Source organism: Sinocyclocheilus rhinocerous, unplaced genomic scaffold (assembly GCF_001515625.1).
Source record: "Sinocyclocheilus rhinocerous isolate Xijiao unplaced genomic scaffold, SAMN03320098_v1.1 scaffold1463, whole genome shotgun sequence".
In the NCBI taxonomy this organism is placed as follows: domain Eukaryota; kingdom Metazoa; phylum Chordata; class Actinopteri; order Cypriniformes; family Cyprinidae; genus Sinocyclocheilus; species Sinocyclocheilus rhinocerous.
In genome coordinates, this window is record NW_015642517.1 from 478682 (window position 1) to 498483 (window position 19802).

At 36.4% G+C, this 19802-nt stretch overlaps 1 protein-coding gene across 1 annotated transcript in view; it reads left to right on the forward strand.

Annotated features, from left to right (window-relative positions):
• Nucleotides 1-5982: 5982 nt before the first annotated feature.
• sp4 (sp4 transcription factor) overlaps nt 5983-19802 on the forward strand; it is a 15220-nt gene continuing 1400 nt past the window's right edge. Inside the window, exons 1-6 of the mRNA XM_016572905.1 lie at nt 5983-5989; nt 6400-6467; nt 6546-7143; nt 11096-11854; nt 16783-16972; nt 17813-18012. Coding sequence (XP_016428391.1) covers nt 5983-5989; nt 6400-6467; nt 6546-7143; nt 11096-11854; nt 16783-16972; nt 17813-18012 — 1822 coding nt within the window. The remainder of the gene's footprint in view (nt 5990-6399; nt 6468-6545; nt 7144-11095; nt 11855-16782; nt 16973-17812; nt 18013-19802) is intronic.

A 19802-nucleotide genomic window follows, 5' to 3' on the forward strand; every position in this document is an offset into this window, starting at 1 on the left:
ACACACTCACACACACACACACACACTCACACACACACACACTCACACACACACAAACACACACACACTCACACTCACACACACACACACACGCTCTTCATGACTGTATGCGCTGCTGATCCTAATAAATCAAGATGCTGATTCCTGTGCTTCACGTCTTTTAACACCTGTATTCTCTCCGTCTGCCTTTTCAGTTCTTCATGTCAGATATGAGCTTTCTGGAGCCCTGCGGGACATTACAGGCGTCTTACATCAACATTTACTGCTCTGCTGTGTTGAAAACAGGACAGACAAACACCTCCATAAAACAAATAAAACTACAGCAAACTCCTGCAGAATCCATTCATGGAGCTGTTGACGAGATCAGCTGCTCTTTCCAGCACATTAAGGGTTAAAAAGGCGCATGTTAGGTCCATCAACACCTTCCTGAGCGAGTAAACGCTCACTTTAGGAACAAGAGCGCAGTGTGCCAAAAATCTCATTCACTGGAGAAGCAGTAAATCTGTCTTACCTTCAGCCGCGGGACACAGAGACAGCGAGACGCCTGTCACACACACACACACACACACACACAACTCAACTGATGTGGAAATAGCTGAAACTGAAGTCTTGATTGAATTGAATCTAACTAAAGTAACTAAAGTGTTTCTCAGAGAGAGCAATGAAATCAAATGGAGAGCAAACCTGTCTTCTGGTTCCAGTTTAATCACACTATAATGCTCAGATTTGCTTAAGATCAAAAGTCAAGACATCTCAGTGTATTTATTTCTTATCAAATTACCACAATATCAAAAAAAAAACAAATCTATACACTTGAAATTAAGCAGAATTCATAACCTGTGAAATTCATAAACTATGATATTAAATGTCATAATATTATAACATTAAATATGTAATATATATTATATAATATTATATATAATGGAACCATTATGGAACAAATATGTGATAAATATATGATAGTCTTATATTATTATCATTTAATATTCTATAATATAATATAATATTGTGATTGTGTGTGTGTGTGTGTGTGTGTGTGTGTGTACATATAATATTATTGAACATATGGAAACAGATTAATTGTATTTTTCACAATGTATCGCATCTCATCATAAGTGTCATTTCTCAAGTGACTCTTGTTGTTCTGGAGAGTTTCTTGAGTTGCACAGCTTCATTCTGAGACTCCGTCTGTAATTAAACCAACACCGGCGGATTGTTGTTGAACTGAAATACCTGTGCATGCAGTCTGTGTGCTCACCTGCCTCAACATTTCATTCATGAATATCTGCACTGCTTACAGTTTTTTACGATTGCTTACACACTAAAATTAAACTTTTCCAACAATTAGCAAAACCTTACACTCAAGGAGCAAAACACAAGGCTAGATTTGCACAACTGTAAGCACATTGTCAGCTTCACACTATTTGCAAAACATTACACACAGTAATACTCCTAATGCAAGTATTTAGGTAACTAACAATATATTCCTGCCTCATCATTTGAACAAAATCCACATTGGATCGCAGTCAGAAGTTATTACAAACACTCAGTGGTGATTACTAGTAAAGTTTAAGTCAAAGTGTTGTATTAATCTCGTTAATTGTCATGTGTAGCTTGAAGCTAATTGTAGCTCTAATTTCTCTGTTAGCCTACGTATATATGATTATATTCCATGATGTATTTTATCAAAAGAAATCATTTAAGTTCATAAGAAAATGTTTCGTTCTCTAAAAAGATTTTATACAATTTATATCAGGATCAGAGGGATGAGGGCAAGCCAGAGTAAAGTAGTGCCACAACTTACACATCTTTCTTTCTTTTTATTAGACAAAAAGGAGTGAATACGTTTCCATTGTGGTCCTTGATGTAAAGCACAAACTCTACTCCCAGTAACAGGTACACTGGCACTGCATTATAAATACAAGAATTACAGTAAAATTCCACATTTACAAAAATGTACAGTCACAAGTAACCACGTACGTAATACAGATTCATCAACAAAACAACCTACTTAAGAGAGAACTTTTAGCTTTTAAAATAAAACCATATTCAAAATACCTTTAATATCCAGAGGTATTCCACAAAAGTGTCCCAGAATATTTAAAAGACCTCCATACATAGTTTTAAAATGACATAATGTAATATCCATAAGACCTTGCCTAGTTTTATAACAATGTTGCTCATTTACCCGAGATAAAAGTGCATTAAAATATTATTGATAATCTTATGTACCATTTTTAATTTAATGTGGTAGTCTGCTTTCTATAGGTAACCAATCAAGACATTTAAAATGGGAAACCTCAACTAAAACGACTAAGCCCTGAAACTAACCTTATCAATTTATTCTGAGATTTTTGTAACTTATCCAACCAACCACGAGACAAATCAGACATCCAAGAAATGCATGCATATTCGAAATGACATGACACTAAACATGATGCAAGTAATTTTATATTCTGTTTATCAAGAAAACTAACATTGTTGTAGCATTAACCTTACCCAGAACTTTCATAGCCATACTTACACCACTTAAATCATTGTACACATCCAAGATAATTAACGGTAGTTCTATTTGATATTAAACAATCCCCCACCTTAACAGACATCTTAGAAACCTTATTCAAATTCTTTTTAGACCCAAATAATATGGATTCCGTTTTACCTAAATGCAACATCAGTTTGTTTTCAGAAAGACAGTCTCTTACCTTACAAAGCTCCTTTCATAAATTCACTTGTATCCTACCAACAACCTTATCTGAAATGAATAAAGCAGAATCATCAGCATATAAAAACAAATTACAATCACAAACTGATTGCATGTCATTTATGTATAAAAGAAACAAAAGAGGGCCTAAAACACTTCCCTGAGGGACTCATTGTTAACAAAGGTTTCCTCAGAAATCAGTGTTCAGATCATCTTTTCTCCTGACAAAATCAATGTCATGTCAATATTTCCATCCGCTGAATGTAAACTTTTTCATATTCCATATGTCTGCTGCACTGGTGACTTCATGTGCCTGTGCAAGTTGTGAAAATTATGAAAATAAATCGAGTAATTATTGGATTGTTGGACTTTAAATCAGTAGGGGTTGAGGCATCGAAGTAAGTAGTATCTGTTTTATGGATATTATTACTGAAATCTTATCAGTTATTAGTTACACTATACTAGTTGCTGCAAAAAGTAATATTATTACTGTAACTTACTAGTAACTTACTGCCCAACACTGGTGTGCACACACACACAAATGAACAGAAATTAGTATTTCTGTTCTGAACATTAGGTCAGTTAAACACTAACACTAATTCAGTTGGTTTATTCAACAAGTAGAGTTATTTATGCCAGGCCAAATGAATTCAAATAAACTGGTAAGCAACAAAATTATGTTTTATAGCTGTTTTATCATGGTTAAGCAAAGTGCAGAAATATGACAGAAGACATATAAGCATGAACTATTTTCCGTTTCAAAAACGTATTTATTTTGTAAATTTAAATAACATAATATAAATAATAAAAAAAACATATAATTAACAGAATAAACCAAAGATCTAAACTGTGAGCTTGTGCTGGTTATTAGACCTAGTAGAAAAAATAATAGAAAATAAAGATGATAACGTGGCCATAAAGACTCTGCAATGCACTGTAAGAGGTGGGTCAGGTATTGCACATATTACAGTATATAAAATATATAAATAAATATAAAATTAACAAAGTATCATCAAAATAAGTGTCAGGCAAGCTCAAACACTGCACAACTAAGTTTTCATTAACTTGCATTTATTCTATTAGCGGATGCTTTCATCCAAAGCAACTTACAAATGAGGAACATGCATTTCACAGAGTTAAAAAACTAATTCAGAATGCCATATTTATTAGAAAACTAGATTAGGAAACAAAGATCAATATCTTTGAATCAGCTGATGTTTTGCTGTTTTTAGTAAATGTTTGAAGTCAGTTTTCCACAAGTTCAGTAAAAAAGTAATTTATTTAAAATACATTTATTCCATACTGTTAACATATTTACTGACATATCGCTCGACTTACTGATATAAAAATTATAATTAAGCTTTATTTGGAGTACTACTTGTGCACAATGCTCATTTCTTAATATTAAACCTAAAATATGTTTTAATGTCACTATTGATGAGGACTGTATATGATCTTTGAATAATATCAGTCTTTAAATGTAAGTCATTTAAAGTGCACCTGAAGTATACTTGCAATAGTTCCACTTGAGCGCAATCAAATGTAGCCTACTTCATTTTATCTTTAGTTGGACTTCAGCACTACTTACGCACATTTAAAGTGCAATTACAGTGCTGGGGGTTACGCATTACAAGTAACGCGAGTTACGTAATCAGATTACTTTTTTCAAGTAACTAGTAAAGTAACGCTACTATCATAGTAGACCCCCCTGCACTCTTAAAAAATTAACATCTTGTTGCAACATTTGACAAAAATCAAGATTGAATATATTTGGTCAATGCGATGCAAGTGCTATGTAGGCTATTTAAGACAATATTGGCTGATCGGACAGCAATGCTGACCTAAAATGCAATATGTTTGCCCTCTCTCTCTTCACCGTTCCCACATCTCAGACCTCAAATACATCAAATATTACCCTTTTAGACATAGTTTTTGAAGTAAAGAGTAAAGAAAATACTATACAAAGCTTATTGAAACAACCAGTTCTTTATTTACCCTAAAGTAGGCCTAGGCTACCCTTGTAAGACCATCCTCATTAAAACACTTTCTTATTGAATCTAAGCAAATCTCATAGGGGACCTATTTTGATCTCAAAAAGGTGAGTTGTCACTGAAAGGTGAGGAGTTAGCATCTATGATAGCCTATTGATTTTTCACTATAGAGCACACAGGTGTGTATAGAGAATCACATTTGTTTTGAAATGAAAATAATGTATTTGAATAGCAAACCTGTTTTTCTTAAATATTTTGATAAAAAATTTTACGTTTAAAGTATTTATTAAAAATAAATGCCACATGGTTTGACATTGTTATGTAATGATTCACATTTTTAAGTGTGACTGAAGTGTCCAAACACTTTTCGCGGTCGCCATTGCGCGAGACGCGACGCCTCAGCAGTTCATGTACAGTTATTTTTCCGAAGCGTTTATTTATTTCGTTTAACAGTCGTGATAGACTTAAGGGCGTGTGTTTGTGAGTGGGTTGAGCGTGTGTTTCGCCGAACTGGGCCGCTGGTTCGTGTTTCTCCACCCGTTTCCATTCGCCCAACCCCCACAAACCACAAAAGCCCGCCCTTCTTCAGTCCGAACAACCGAACGTGATAACACCCCCTTACGCAACGTCACTCCCGCCGTCATGGGACTTGTAGTCCGCGGCGCTTAGAATCGAACGCGCGCCGCTCGCTTCGAAACTACAAGCCCCAAACGTCACCACGCCCACCATCCAATCTGAATATGTGGGAGGGGAGCATCCGCCCACAAAAGCCACAGCGATTTTAGAGTGCCTCAAATGCAATTGTGCATCAAAAAAGTGAACAATTGGAAATTCGGGAAATGTCGTGAGTGAATTCCGCACACAAAAACATCCGGGAGAGAGAAAAACGGAGCGGCCCCGCGCCTGACGGTTTGGCATTCATAGATATTCAAATGGCAGTGGGTGGGCCTTCGCGCAGACGGAGCTCTCTGACAGACTTGCGCTTATATCCGCGGAGGAATATTGTTTAATTCCGGATCTAACAGCGCAGATAGGCCCGCGTTGAACGCGTAAGGGACCGCCGCCGTTCGACGCGAGACGCTCGGACTCGCCTGGCATTTTGTGCTCCGTTATCGAAGGGTGTTTTTGCATTGGCACCGCCCTTCCTGACGGGGTGGGTCCGTGCGTCAGAGCTGCGCCACAGTCTGCGGCCGCTGGAGAAAATAGGCCGTCCTTCTGCTGGGCTGCTGCCTGCCTGCCTGCCTTTTTTCTCTTAAACAACTCCTCTCCGGGTTTCATTAATGCGGAATGAGTGGTACGTACCCTCCCCTCCTTATGCGTCTCCACCCCTTCATTCTCCATGCGTGCGTCTGTGCCATCTATCCATCCCTGTCCCCCCACTTTCATTTGGGATCTGCTGTTTATTTGTGCCCATTGATCAGTTTTGGGTCTTGTGCAATGCATGTAAGAGACAGGAAGGCTTGTTTTGGGGGCACAAATATATTTCATTTTTAAATATAAACATAAATATTATAAATAATGAAATATAAATAATGTAGATTATATAATGTAAATTAATTATATAAATATTATTTGTAATAGGAAACATTTCAGAAGCCTTATCACTAGTGATTTCAGACTTCTGCAACCCACTGTACTTGAAATGTTTGTGTGTGTGTAATATTTAAGAGTTAGTTTAACATAATGAGTTTTTTTGTCATGAAGAGTTTGTCTCTGGAGGCCTTGATCGTGAAATGGAGAGACTGTGGTTCACACGCCCGCTTACTCTTCCTGTGAGCCCGCCCACATCTGCTGACACTGACATATCACTCTGTGTGTGTGTGTGTGTGTGTGTGTGTGTGTGTGTGTAGGATGCACAGCCGTCTCCTCTCGCATTGCTGGCGGCGACGTGCAGTAAAATAGGCGGTGTTGGCGGCGAGGGTCAGACGGCCACGCAACAGCAGATAATAATCGACCCCAACCAGGGTCTGTTTCAGCTCCAGAACCCAACGCAGCAGCTCGAGCTGGTTCCCGCGCAGCTGACGGGAAACGGCTGGCAGATCATAGCCACTTCCCCTGCCGCTGCAACCAAGGACAGCGTTCAGCAGAACGAGAGCGCGGCGAGGCGAAAGGTCAAGGCGGCGGGTTCGAATAACGCACCTGGCTCACAGCAGCAGCAGCAGTTTCAAATCATCCAGGTGCAGAATCTGCCGAACTCGTCGGGCGGGATTCAGTATCAAGTCATCCCGCACCTTCAGACCGCCGACGGACAGCAGATCCAAATAAGCCCTAGTAACCCCGCAACCTTAAGCGTCCAGCCCGAACAGATCCAGCTCATTTCCACTGGAAACAACCAAGCCATTCTGGCCACGCCCCAAAGGGCGGGATCAACCGGCTTCGTCACGCAAAACCAGACGATTCCGTTTCAAATCAGGCCATCGTTTCCTTTGCAGCTGCAAACTATTCAAGGTACGCAATTTTGCCAGAAAAAGTTTTAGAATTTTTATTATGTCAGTGTAAAAAATCTTGTGTAATATAATTAGTGTTTGTTTGTTTGCTGGTTTTTATTGTATTTGTAAAGGCCCGTTCACACCAAGGATGATAACTATAAAGATAACGATAAAGATATAGTTCTAAAAATCGTTCTCAATATTAAAGGGTTAGTTCACCCAAAAATGAAAATTCTGTCATTAATTACTCACCCTCATGTCGTTCCAAACCCGTAAGACCTTCGTTCATCTTCAGAACACAAATGAAGATATTTTTGATGAAATCCGACTCAACTAAACAACTAAAATGTTCCCAGGCCCAGAAATGTAGCAAGGATATCTGTAAACTAGTCTGTGACATCAGGGGTTCAACCGTAATTTTGCGAAGCTATGAGAAATACTTTGAGAAAACAAAAATAACGACTTTATTCAGAAATTCTTCTCCTCTTCATCCCGTCTGCAGCGGCACGCCACCAAGAATTGTTGAATAAAGTCGTTATTTTTGTTTTCTTTGCACACAAAATGTATTCTTGTAGCTTTGTAAAATTACTGTCGAACCCCTGATGTCACATGGACTAGTTTACCGATGTCCTTGCTATGTTTCTGGGCCTGGGAACATTTCAGTTGCGTTGCTGTCTATGGAGCGTCAGAGAGCTCTCGGATTTCATCAAAAATATCTTAATTTGTGTTCCGAAGATGAACGAAGGTCTTACGGGTTTGGAACGACATGAGGGTGAGTTATTAATGACAGAATTTTCATTTTTGGGTGAACTATCCCTTTAAAGTATAGCAGAGTCCACACCACAGTAGGGATATGCCGGTATAATTTTCATGTTGCGATTAATTGCTCATGCTTTTATGACGGTATACGGTATTATCACGGTATTGAAATTTAGTTTTAAAAAAAGAAAGTAACGCAAAAGTAACGTAACGCATTACTTTCCATAAAAAGTAACTAAGTAACGTAATTAGTTACTTTTTTATGTAGTAACGCAATATTGTAATGCATTACTTTTAAAAGTAAGTTTCCCCAACACTACTCAGTAACAAATCGATATTACAATAATACTTAAACATTAACTCTTTTATTTAAAATTATAAAAACACAACATTAGTGGCACTTGGCCTTCAAATAACGCGCACACACACACCCCTATACTTAATGCAAGCATTAGTTTAAATTCACTGACATACTGGCAGGCCGAAAATATATTTTAAAACCATTAACATAAACAATAATTATTTAAACCAGTAATATTAGCCAATAATGTTGATAAGGATAATCCGCGGACGGATACACAACGATTGAACAAGCTGTCAAACAGTCAGTAACTTTGTGTGCGCTGATCATGCGCAGAGCTTGTGCTTAAATCTCACACAATCATATTCATATATCGTCGCCGTCTTCCACTTGTAGTTCTTCTGTGTGCTTTTAGGCGCTTTTTTTCTTCTTCTTAACCCTTTGAGGACCGACTGAAACACTTCCAGGCGTATGCTCTGCCTGCCCCCATCAGTTCCGGAAGAATTGCAGCCTCGCTAGTCGCTACCTTCGGTACATTTACATATATTTTTTTTGTGTTTGCGCTAGGGTTGTAACGGTATGAGATTTTCACGGTATGATAATCGTCTCAGAAAATATCACGGTTTCACGGTATATATTAAACAATAATTCTTATCAGTAACAATGACTCTTAAAAGAATAAGAACAAGTTATTTGAGTGAACAAATCCTTTATTACAACAAACTTGAAACCATTTTAATGAAAGAGTTGAAGTCTCCCTTCTGAAAAAAAAAAACAATTACATTTTTAAAAAACAATTAAAAAATAAAGCTATACACCTTATGTATATCTATATCACACTTTAACATTTTAATTAATGTTTTAAAATGTTATCAAATGAAAATTTAACAACTTTTATTTTTGGCAAAGTTCTGCACAACAGAGGTAGGCTATACTAAGTTAAAACATGGACAAACATGATATTCCTTAAAAATAATGTTTAAATAAATTAATTATTATAAAGAATATTATTATTGTTGGTATTATAACTTTGAAGTACATTGTACAATGCTAATATATTTGTCATCATTTCAAGTTAAATCAAACTTGTATTTTGACGGGTTGTAGCGGACCTTGAGTTTCAGAGTGTATTTGACAATGGTTTTTCTCAAATAAAACTAGGACATGTTTATTAAATTTTTCTCTCAGAGCAGCTCTGCTGATGTTCATGTTTATGTAGACACTGAAAACCCCATTAACGTCATGTGTACTTAACGTACCTTAACTTACATAAAACGGCGTCACTCAGAGACATGCAGAAACAAGCAGATTATTTATATAGCAGTCTCTTTGCGCTTTATTATTCACAGACACATATATCTATTTTTGATTTATCCATCAGATTGCGCGTTTTAAGTGACATCCTCGTTATACTGTAAATTCCATGTTCACGACTGCACCGGGATTCCCTCTGCATCACGGAAATCATACGGCCTTAATTTATAACTTGTTATAAATGCGATACACTTTTATCTGCACGGAGGGATGGTGTCCACGAATATGAGCGAACATGTTGGATGTATTGCCTGCTTTTGCAGCCACTTTGCGTCCACATTTTTTGCAAATTGGATCCGTCCTCAAAGACAACCCCGCGTTCGTTTATTTATATCCAAAGTATGCCCATACTGCGGATTTGTAACTTTTTTTCGGCGGGGATGGAGATTAGATATAATCTCTGTCCCTGTCATTTTCTCCACTGTAAGTGCGTGTAAGCTGCCAAGTAAATGCAGAGTGAAGCGGCCAAGCGAAAATAAGTTGCATATGCGCGGGTGAGATTTTTTTTTTTCATTCATTTTTTTTAAAACCGTAGATATACAAATGTTTACGGTATGATAACCTTGCACATTCAAACCGTGATAAACCGCCATACCGGTACAGGTGCATCTCAATAAATTAGAATGTCGTGGAAAAGTTCATATTACAACCCTAGTTTGCGCACTCGGATGTAAATAAGCCCAACACTCATGGAGTGAAGGAGAAGCTTTATCCCCTTGTATCACGCAAAAGGACAATTCTAGTCAACCAATCAATTTTCTGGAGTGAGTTTAGCTCCACCCTTTTGGTACCCTTTGCTGTGCTAGGTACCCCAACGGAAGGGTACCAAAAAAGTGGTATGGTACTGTTCGCTATTTTGGTGCCATTCACAACTTCTGACAATGGAAACGGACATAATTGCGTACCGTACCGTACTGTACTGAACCGTACCGCTCGGTGGAAACGAGCCATTAGTCATTTAGCAGACGCTTTTATCCAAAGCGACTTACAAATGAGGACAATGGAAGCAATCAAAATCAACAAAAGAGCAATGATACGCAAGAGCTATCAGAGTCTCAGTTAGCCTAACGCAGTACATGTAGCAAGGTTTTTTTTTTATTTTTGTTATGTAATAAATAAAAAGAAAACGGATAGAATAGAAAAAGAATAGAGCAAGCTAGTGTTAGAGGCCTTATTTTGCTTTTTGTTAATTGTATAATAAATAAAAGAAAACAAATAGATAGAATACAAAAAGAATAGAGAAGCTAGTGTTAGTTTTTTAAAAAGAAATCAAGCAGTTAGTAAATTAATAGAGTGCAAGTCTAAAAGGGTCAAGTTTTTTTGTTTTGTATTTTTAAGAATAGAATTAGAATACCAGCACCATGTACCATCGGTACTTACGCTACTAAAAAAAAACAAACAAGTATCGGCAGGATTTTAAAATGTTTATACCAACTTGGTATCGGTTCTCGTGACATCCCTATTATAGTTATCTTTATAGTTATCATTCTTGGTGTGAACGGGGCTTTATACTTGTATATTTTTTTATGTTTTTTCCATGAAAAAAGCCTAAGATGCTGACATGGCATTAAATAAAAATATACTACTACTATTCAAGGTACGCAAGCGCCTATGGTGACGACGCTACCCATTAACCTTGGCGGCATGACTTTGGCGTTGCCGGTTATCAATAACGTTGCAGCAGCAACAGGGGGCGGAGCTTCAGTTCAACTCGTCCAATCAGGCGATGGAAGCATTTCAAATGGAAACCAAGTGAGCACAGCGGAATCCACGTGCGCGACGGCCAGCGACGCGGTAGCAGATGCTATGACGTTATCTACCGGAGCTGAAAGCCAGAAAGACAGTCAAGCGGGCGAGTCGGACGCCCAGAATCTCACCCAATCCAACGGCCTCCAATCTGCATCCGAGCAGTCCGGCCAAATCCAGCAGTTCCAAATCGTAGGGCATCCGGTTCTCCAGCAGATCCAGATCCAGTCGCCCCAACAGCAAGTAGTCCAGGGCTCCATACAGACTTTGCAACCGGTGCAGCAGAACCTCCAGCTGCAGGCCTTCCAGAACCCCACGCAGGTTCTGATCCGGACGCCCACGCTCACCCCGTCGGGTCAGATCAGCTGGCAGACGGTGCAGGTGCAGAACGCCGGCGTACCCCAGCAGCTGACGCTTGCGCCCGTGGTGTCCAGCTCGAGCGGGGGGACGTTCACGCAGATGGCCCCACTGACCCTCGGCGGGTCGCCCATCATGCTCAGCGCCGCCCAGCTGCCCTCTGGGACCGGGGTGCAGACGGTGAACATCACGGGGCTGGGGGCGGCTGGAGTGCAGGTGCAAGGCGTTCCGCTCACCATCACCGGCATTCAAGGTAAGCCCCTCCCACCTGTCATGTGACACCTGTTGAACTCAGTATAGAGACAGAGTGACACGCGTCGTAATCAGTGTTAAAGGGTCATGAAACCCCAGACTACTTTTTCAGAAATTTTAGCAGAGGTGTTTGTGTTGCACATCATTAAAGGCCATGCTAGCATTCGTTAATTTTAATTGTTGGAGAAAACTGCTGCAGTCCGTAATTTGTTTTGTGTTCAAAATTTCCAAAATTTATATAATAAGCAAGTACACCATGAATCAATTTTCCAAACAGTGTCTTTGGCTTGTCCTGAATCACTATGGTACACCTATAATAAGTGTTTATATTCTGACTATTTTAGACTGGTTCGGGTAGGTACCGCTGCAGAGTATAGGGCTGCATGATTAAACGAATGTGATTGTCATTTCTGTAAACAGTACAGTGTTTCCCATACATTGATTTATTTGTGGCGCACAATATCAAAACTGACCGCCACAAATAGATTTTCCAAAAGGCTTTGACTTTGTTGCATAAACATGAGCACTGCACGTTTCAAAATCGAAACCTGGTGCGGGTGTTTTAATATCACTGTATTTCTGAAGGAAACAGACTGTCTTCAGAAAATTTTGGATGTCATTTTCATTTCACCTTGCATAACGTCAGCTGAGTGTTTGAAATAATTCCTTCTGTGAGATGATGTGGCTTCTTACACCGAATAAGGCACGCAACATATTTCATAGTGCCTCCACAAACAGAGTGCAAGTCTATGGGAAACACTGCAGTAGTGAATCTCCATCACCTGCTTTCAGATGGAGCAGCATTTACTACACACAGCCATAGTTCACTGACAAGCTACGCAAAAAAATCGCAGACGATATAATCGTACGATTATGAAATCGAAGAAATCGTTCGCGATAATGAAAGCTGTTTGCGTAGCTTCTCAGTGAACTATGGCTCTGTAAATGCTGCTCCATCTGAAAGCACGTGAAAATACCACATTTAATAACATGTTTTTACTTCATAACGTCAGCTGAGTGTTTGAAATAATTCCTTCTGTGAGATGATGTGGCTTCTTACACCGAATAAGGCACGCAACAGATTTCATAGTATTCTGAGCAACGATAAAGGCTATGTCGATTAGCATTGCATACTTTATTATAATGAAGATTTTAATGATAAGAACTCAGATAAACCATATATTGCCGTAGTTGTGTGTTTGTTAGTCACGTTGAATCAATGAAAGCATTTAAATCTTCTGTTTATTCAGCTACCGCTATAGGGATTTCCTGGGTTTCTTCTTCGGGGCGTATTTGGAGTTTCTCTGGCCTTCGGATTAGGGCTGGGACAATAAATCGATGCATTCGATGCAATCAAGATTTTCGGAATGCATCGTGATTCCCTCTGGAATCGATTCTGAGCTTAGTTTTTAACAGCAGATGGCGCTCTAGGCTAGTTTTTAACCGCACACTCAAATGCTCACGAAGAAGAGCGCTTGTGCGGTCGGCTGAGTAATGTAAGTGGTTAAATGTACTTGCACATCGGCTTTCATGCTTTTATGAGGCGAGATTATTGTAAACACAGCCCACTGTGAACATCCTTGTAATTCGCTTCAACCTTTTCGAACTTTATGAATGATTATTTTAGGTTCAAGTGGTGCCTGTGTAAGGAACTGGAAGCAAGCAGAATTCGGCTGTTTCTAAAGCACGCAGTGCCATCTGCTGTTAAAAACTAAGCTCAGAATCGATTCAAGAGAGAATCGCGATGCCTTCGGAAAATCGCAGAATCGATGCAGAATAATTTCTCGATTCGCGATGCATCGATTTATTGTCCCAGCCCTACTCCGCAAGACGCACACAGTTCTGTTTATTAACCGCTAGAGCGCCAAAAGTTACGGACTGCAGCTTTTTTGCTCCATTTCATCTTCCGGGTTTAAAATCTACATCGTGTTGACGTCACAATTTGTGACGTGGCAAAGAACTATATTACATCGATGACGCGTCAGTGTCTATTAAATTATTCATGAGACAGCGTGTTCTGATCCTATGAGAAGACGCTTCGCTTAATTATTCACAACAGCATGTGTTGATTTGCTATGACAGACGCTTCAGACTGTGAGGACATCGCGCACAATAACTGAGAGAAACGTTTACTACACACATACTAAAGCGTGGATGACGCTCGCAGTATTTTCACCTTCTGCCGTCGCACTATATTACGGAGCCCCTAAAGGGACATGGTGGTGGGAAAAAATGCTTCAGTGCATGCTTATGCTTATCAAGGCACGGTTTTGGGACATTCTAAAATGCTTAATGTAAACCACTGGATGACATACAAAAAAAAAAGAATAGGTTTAAAACACAGGCATGTGGTTCTTAATTTCTTTTTATTAATTCACTATTTGTAAACTGATGTTTACTGTTAATTTTTTTGAAATATCAATAGCATTTGTATTAAAACTATATTCACTGAATGTAATAAAAAAAATCAAGAATCGAATCGAATTGAGAGCTTGCGAATCGAAATCGAATCGAATCGGGACATCTGAATCGATACCCAGCCCTATCACTTAGTGAGTGTAACCGTTTTTACATCTCTGTGACACACAACCCATCAAAAGGCTTATAAAAACGCCGCAGAATAAACCTAAAGTTATCAGAGGTGCAACAGCGCGTTCATATATATGTTTTCGATGCAGAGTGCAAATGGCTGTGCTGTGCATTTATTTGTTCACTGCTCTTGAAGTTAACCCAACTATGACGACTTCCGCTGCTGAGAAACCCGGAAACGTGAAAAAGGTCTATAGAGGCCGGTTATCTTCATGAATAATTTAGCGATTTATTTGGAATTAATGCACAGTTCTCAGTTGAATTCATTTAAACGTTTGGACTGAGTTAGTGAGTCTCATGAAAAAACATGTTCATGTTCACCCCAAAATCATTTTGTGCAAGAAAATGAAGTCTGTGTATAAAACTATTAACATTTTTGAGTCTTAATGGTGATTCTCATTAGATGAATGAAAGAAGTTCATTAAAACTTTCTGTAATAAAGTGATCCTTTTATTTACATCTGTGTATATACAGAAAAAGCAGTACAGAAAATACTACCACGATGTAGAAACACTATACAATTTAAAATGTAATTAATTGAATGGTTAATAAAAATAATTTTAAAAATAAATAATAAATACAAAAATATTTAAATATTTTTTTTACATTACAGTAGTGACTATGAGGCAGGTTTATTATAGTTAAAACTAAAACCATAAAAAACCTTTGTTACTTGAAATAAAATTTGCTTTAACTGAAATAAAATAAAATATTTAAAAAATGTATTTCAGGTAGTTGCCAATGCAACATTTATCAGTTTATTTTAGTATAATTTCATGTACTAAAATAACTAAAACCAAAACTGAAATAAAATTAATAAATCTATATAGGCATATTTAAAATAATACAAATAATAAAAACACAAACAAAATTACAAAAACGAACTAAAATGAAAATGAAAACAGCAAGTATGAAAGTATAAAAATAAAAACCAATTCAAAATATTAATAAAAACTATAGTAGTATCTCAACGATACTAAAATAAGACTGGTATGCAATGTATTTATTTATTTTGAAAAATTATGTAATTGAAATAAACTTTAACTGAAATAAAATAAAATATAAAAAAACATTCAACTTTATTTGAGCAACATTTCTTACTTTCATTTAGTTTCTTAACTAAAATAACTAAAACAGAAATAAAAATTAATAAAAAGTATATAGACATTTAAAAAAAAAACTAATAAATAGGACAAAAACTCAAAATTACTAAAATGAGCTAAAATTAAAATAAAACAAAAAATCTTACTTTCATTTAGTTTAACTTAACTAAAATAACTAAAACAGAAATAAAAATTAATTTAAAAAATAGACATATTTAAAAAAACGAATAAAAAGGACAAAAACTCAAAATTACTAAAACGAGCTAAAATTAAAATAAAACAAAAAATCTTACTTTCATTTAGTTTAACTTAACTAAAACAGAAATAAAAATTAATAAAAAGTTATATAGACATATTTTTAAAAAAAACTAATAAAAAGGACGAAAACTCAAAATTACTAAAACGAGCTAAAATTAAAATAAAACAAAAAATCGTACTTTCATTTAGTTTAACTTAACTAAAATAACTAAAACAGAAATAAAAAATTATATAGACATTTAAAAAAAAACTTAATAAAAAGGACAAAAACTCAAAATTACTAAAAGTAGCGAAAATGTAAATGAAAACAGAAAATTTAAAAATAAAAATTAATGCTGAATAATAAAAACTGTAATAGTATCTCAGTGATACTAAAATATCACTGTTATTTGTTTATTTATTTGTTACAGTAATCAAAATGTGGGTATTGGAAATGTGCTTAATTGTCAGGAAAATAATGTTCTAGAGCATAACATTTTAATGGTTCTAAAATTAGGCACCATTTAATCTGGAAAATTATAATATCATTTTTTCCCCTTTGTTTTTGAAGAGAAGTTTGATCTGGCTTAAGTTATTAATAGATGCTGCAATAATTATCACAGTATTTGTAACCACATATATCCAAAATGTAAAATGTGGCCGCTGTGTTTCTTGATTAAAACTCTTAGATGTTTAATTTGAAAATGACAGTTTTCTCAGACACTAGTGAACTAGTGTGGAACAGTAGCATGAAATGCAATTGTGTGTTTTTCCATAGACTCTTTATTACTCATGAAGTAAAACGGCAAATTAAGGCATTTATATTTTATGAGTCGGAGTCTGAATGTTGTTTCCAAATGCTTGGTAAGGTGTCAGATTTCAGACTCTTTGTTATTGGACTTTGCATGTCTGGATTCACCGGTGACTAGGCTTTCTTATGGAAAATAAGGGCTGTTTTAAGAGTGATTTAATCAACTGTGCTGTTTGTGAAATCCCACAGGTCAGCAGCAGGGTCAAGAGGGGGTCAAAGTTCAGTCCGCCCCGGTGACGGTGACCGTTGGCAACATCAGCAGCACGAGTCCAGAGCAGATGGGGCAGGTCCAGAGCCCGTCGGAGCAGGAGGGTCAGCCCGGCAAGAGGCTGCGCAGAGTGGCCTGCTCCTGCCCCAACTGCAGGGACGGAGAGGGGAGGTACGTCAGCCAGGAATAAAGGAGTGTAATGCCAGAGTGTTCAAGTTAGGAACTGAAAGAGATTAAACCAGGGGATTAAAAGACTTGTTCATGCTGTTTTTTAGCAGTATGGAAGCTTGTTTTCGCCATGGGAAAAAATAATTTCAGCATTTTATCTCACAATTCTGACTTTTTTTTCAAGCAGTTGTTAGATTATGTCTCACAATTTGGACTTTTCTTCTTAAAATTTATATCATGCAATTCTGAGAGAAATTTCAGTTTTGCGAGATAAAAAGTCATAATTACTTTTTCTATTCCGTAGCTGAATTGCAAAATATATCCTCAAAATTCTAAGAAAAAGTCAAAATTGTAAGATATAAACTCAGAATTCAAAGAAAAAATTCTTTTTCTTTGAATTCGGAGTTTATATCTTACAATTTTGACTTATTTTCTTAAAATTATGAGGGAAAAAAAGTCAAAATTGCAGGATCATAATTGTGAGAGAAAAACTCAGAATTGCAAGAATTGTGAGATATAAACTCAGAATTGCAAGAATAATTTACATCTCGCAATTCTGACTTTTTTCTTTGAATTCTGAGTTACATCTCAGAGGAAACATGCGTCCAGCATAGTTAAGAACCACTCACAGAACATGTAAAATGTGTTTTTAGTAGATCAGACTGTACAAAAAATTATATATATAGATATATAGATAGACAGATAGATAGATAGATAAAGATAAACAGTATAGATATATATAGATATAGATTTATATTATAAATGTTGAAAGTCTCTTTATTGAGTTAGAGTTTTGACCAGCTAAAGCTAAATATTTAGCGTCATTTCTCTGTATTCTGACAGAAATAACAGTGACCCGTCAAAGAAGAAGCAGCACGTGTGTCACATGGAGGGCTGCGGGAAGGTTTATGGCAAAACGTCTCACCTGAGGGCTCACCTGCGCTGGCACACGGGAGAGAGGCCGTTCGTCTGCAACTGGATCTTCTGCGGGAAACGCTTCACCAGGAGCGACGAGCTTCAGCGGCATCGCAGGACGCATACAGGTGCGCAGACAAGCACACAAAACATGCACAGGAGGAAGAAAATCAACACGTGTGTGTTTATATCGGCCAATCAAACCTCCTGTCAGCTCCAGAAATACAGCACAGACAAATAGTGGTTAAAACTGTTAATTTTTAACTTGACATAACTATTTATTAGTGCTGAGCAATGATTAAAAAATTTTTTTTTTTTTTTCGCGATTAATCGCATCGTTATGCACAAAATTCAATAATGCATTCAAAAGTAGTGTATTGCGCACTTTTTCATTTAAAAGTATTGCTATATGAACAAAAGTGCAATAACATTTGGTTTGCAAACACTTTAAACAAATAAGGTGCTTTTTTTTACAGCAGTATTCCTTTTACATAGTAGCAGTTAAAATATTTCTTGTAAATCTCAACTTATAATATTAATGTAATCAAATTAAATATAGGCTATTTGCAACATGTTATAACATGACAAACATACACATTCAAAACATTATTACTCTGAAATCTTTAATAAGTGTAAGTGAAATGTTAAGTACTGTAAGGTCTTTCATGACACTACATATGCTGGGGTGTGAATTTGATAGGTGCTTGATATAAAATAAATGGTGCTTTAAAAAGTCCTTGAATAAATCTTCTTAGAATTCTAAAAAAAGGTCAAAATTGTGAGAAACTCAAAAGTCCAAATTGACTTAGAATTTTTGACTTATAACTCATCATTTTTACTTACAATTTTTTTTTGTTATAAATTTGATTTATATCTTACAATTTTGACTTTTTTTCTTAGAATTCTGAGTTTATATCTCGTAATTCTTTTTCTTTGAATTCTGAGTTTATATCTTACAATTTTGACTTTAATATATGACTTTTATCATTTATATCTCGCAATTCTTTTTCTTTGAATTCTGAGTTTATATCTTACAATTTTGACTAATGTTAAGTACTGTAAGGTCTTTCATGACACTACATATGCTGGGGTGTGAATTTGATAGGTGCTTGATATAAAATAAATGGTGCTTTAAAAAGTCCTTGAATCTGGTGTTCATGAAAAAGTGGGAACCCTGAATAGAATAGAATAGAATTTAATATGATATGATATAGGGCTGTGCGATTAATCGAAATCGAATCGAAATCGCGATTTGAGACGTTGCGATTTATATATATATATATATGCAAAACCATTATCCAGCAAAACATTTCCAGAAATGAAAACAAATTTAAAACAAAGCATGTCTTTAGGCCTCACCTTTGAGACTTTTATAGGTTATTTCAAGGCATATTTCATGCTGTTCTTCATTTAAAGGTGTATATAACATCATATTTCAGGTCATTTTTCACATTTTACATTTCAATTTTTCATTTGGCTTATAATTATTGATTGCTACATTTCATTATGTTTTTTTTGTTGTTATCTTGTGATATATTTATTTGTTAATTTTATTTCAAGGTGTATTTAATTATTTATTTATTTTTATTTCAATGTGTATTTCATGTGATTTTCATGTTAAATAAATTAAATTCACTCCCATTTATTAATGCTAACATTTTATTTAATTTATTTATGTTATTAATTAATTTATTTACATTTATTTATTGCAATATCCTATAACATAATTATTAATTTCATATCTAATATTTATACAACAGTTCTTTCTGGTCCTCGAATCTGATTGGCTGATAAGAGTGCGATATTTGAGTGATAACTGGGCTCCTCCAAACGCTTCACCGTTTGTATCATGTATCACTCCGCTTGCCGCATTTCTCACAGTTAGTGTCATGGCAGACGCCCAAATACACTATAATTT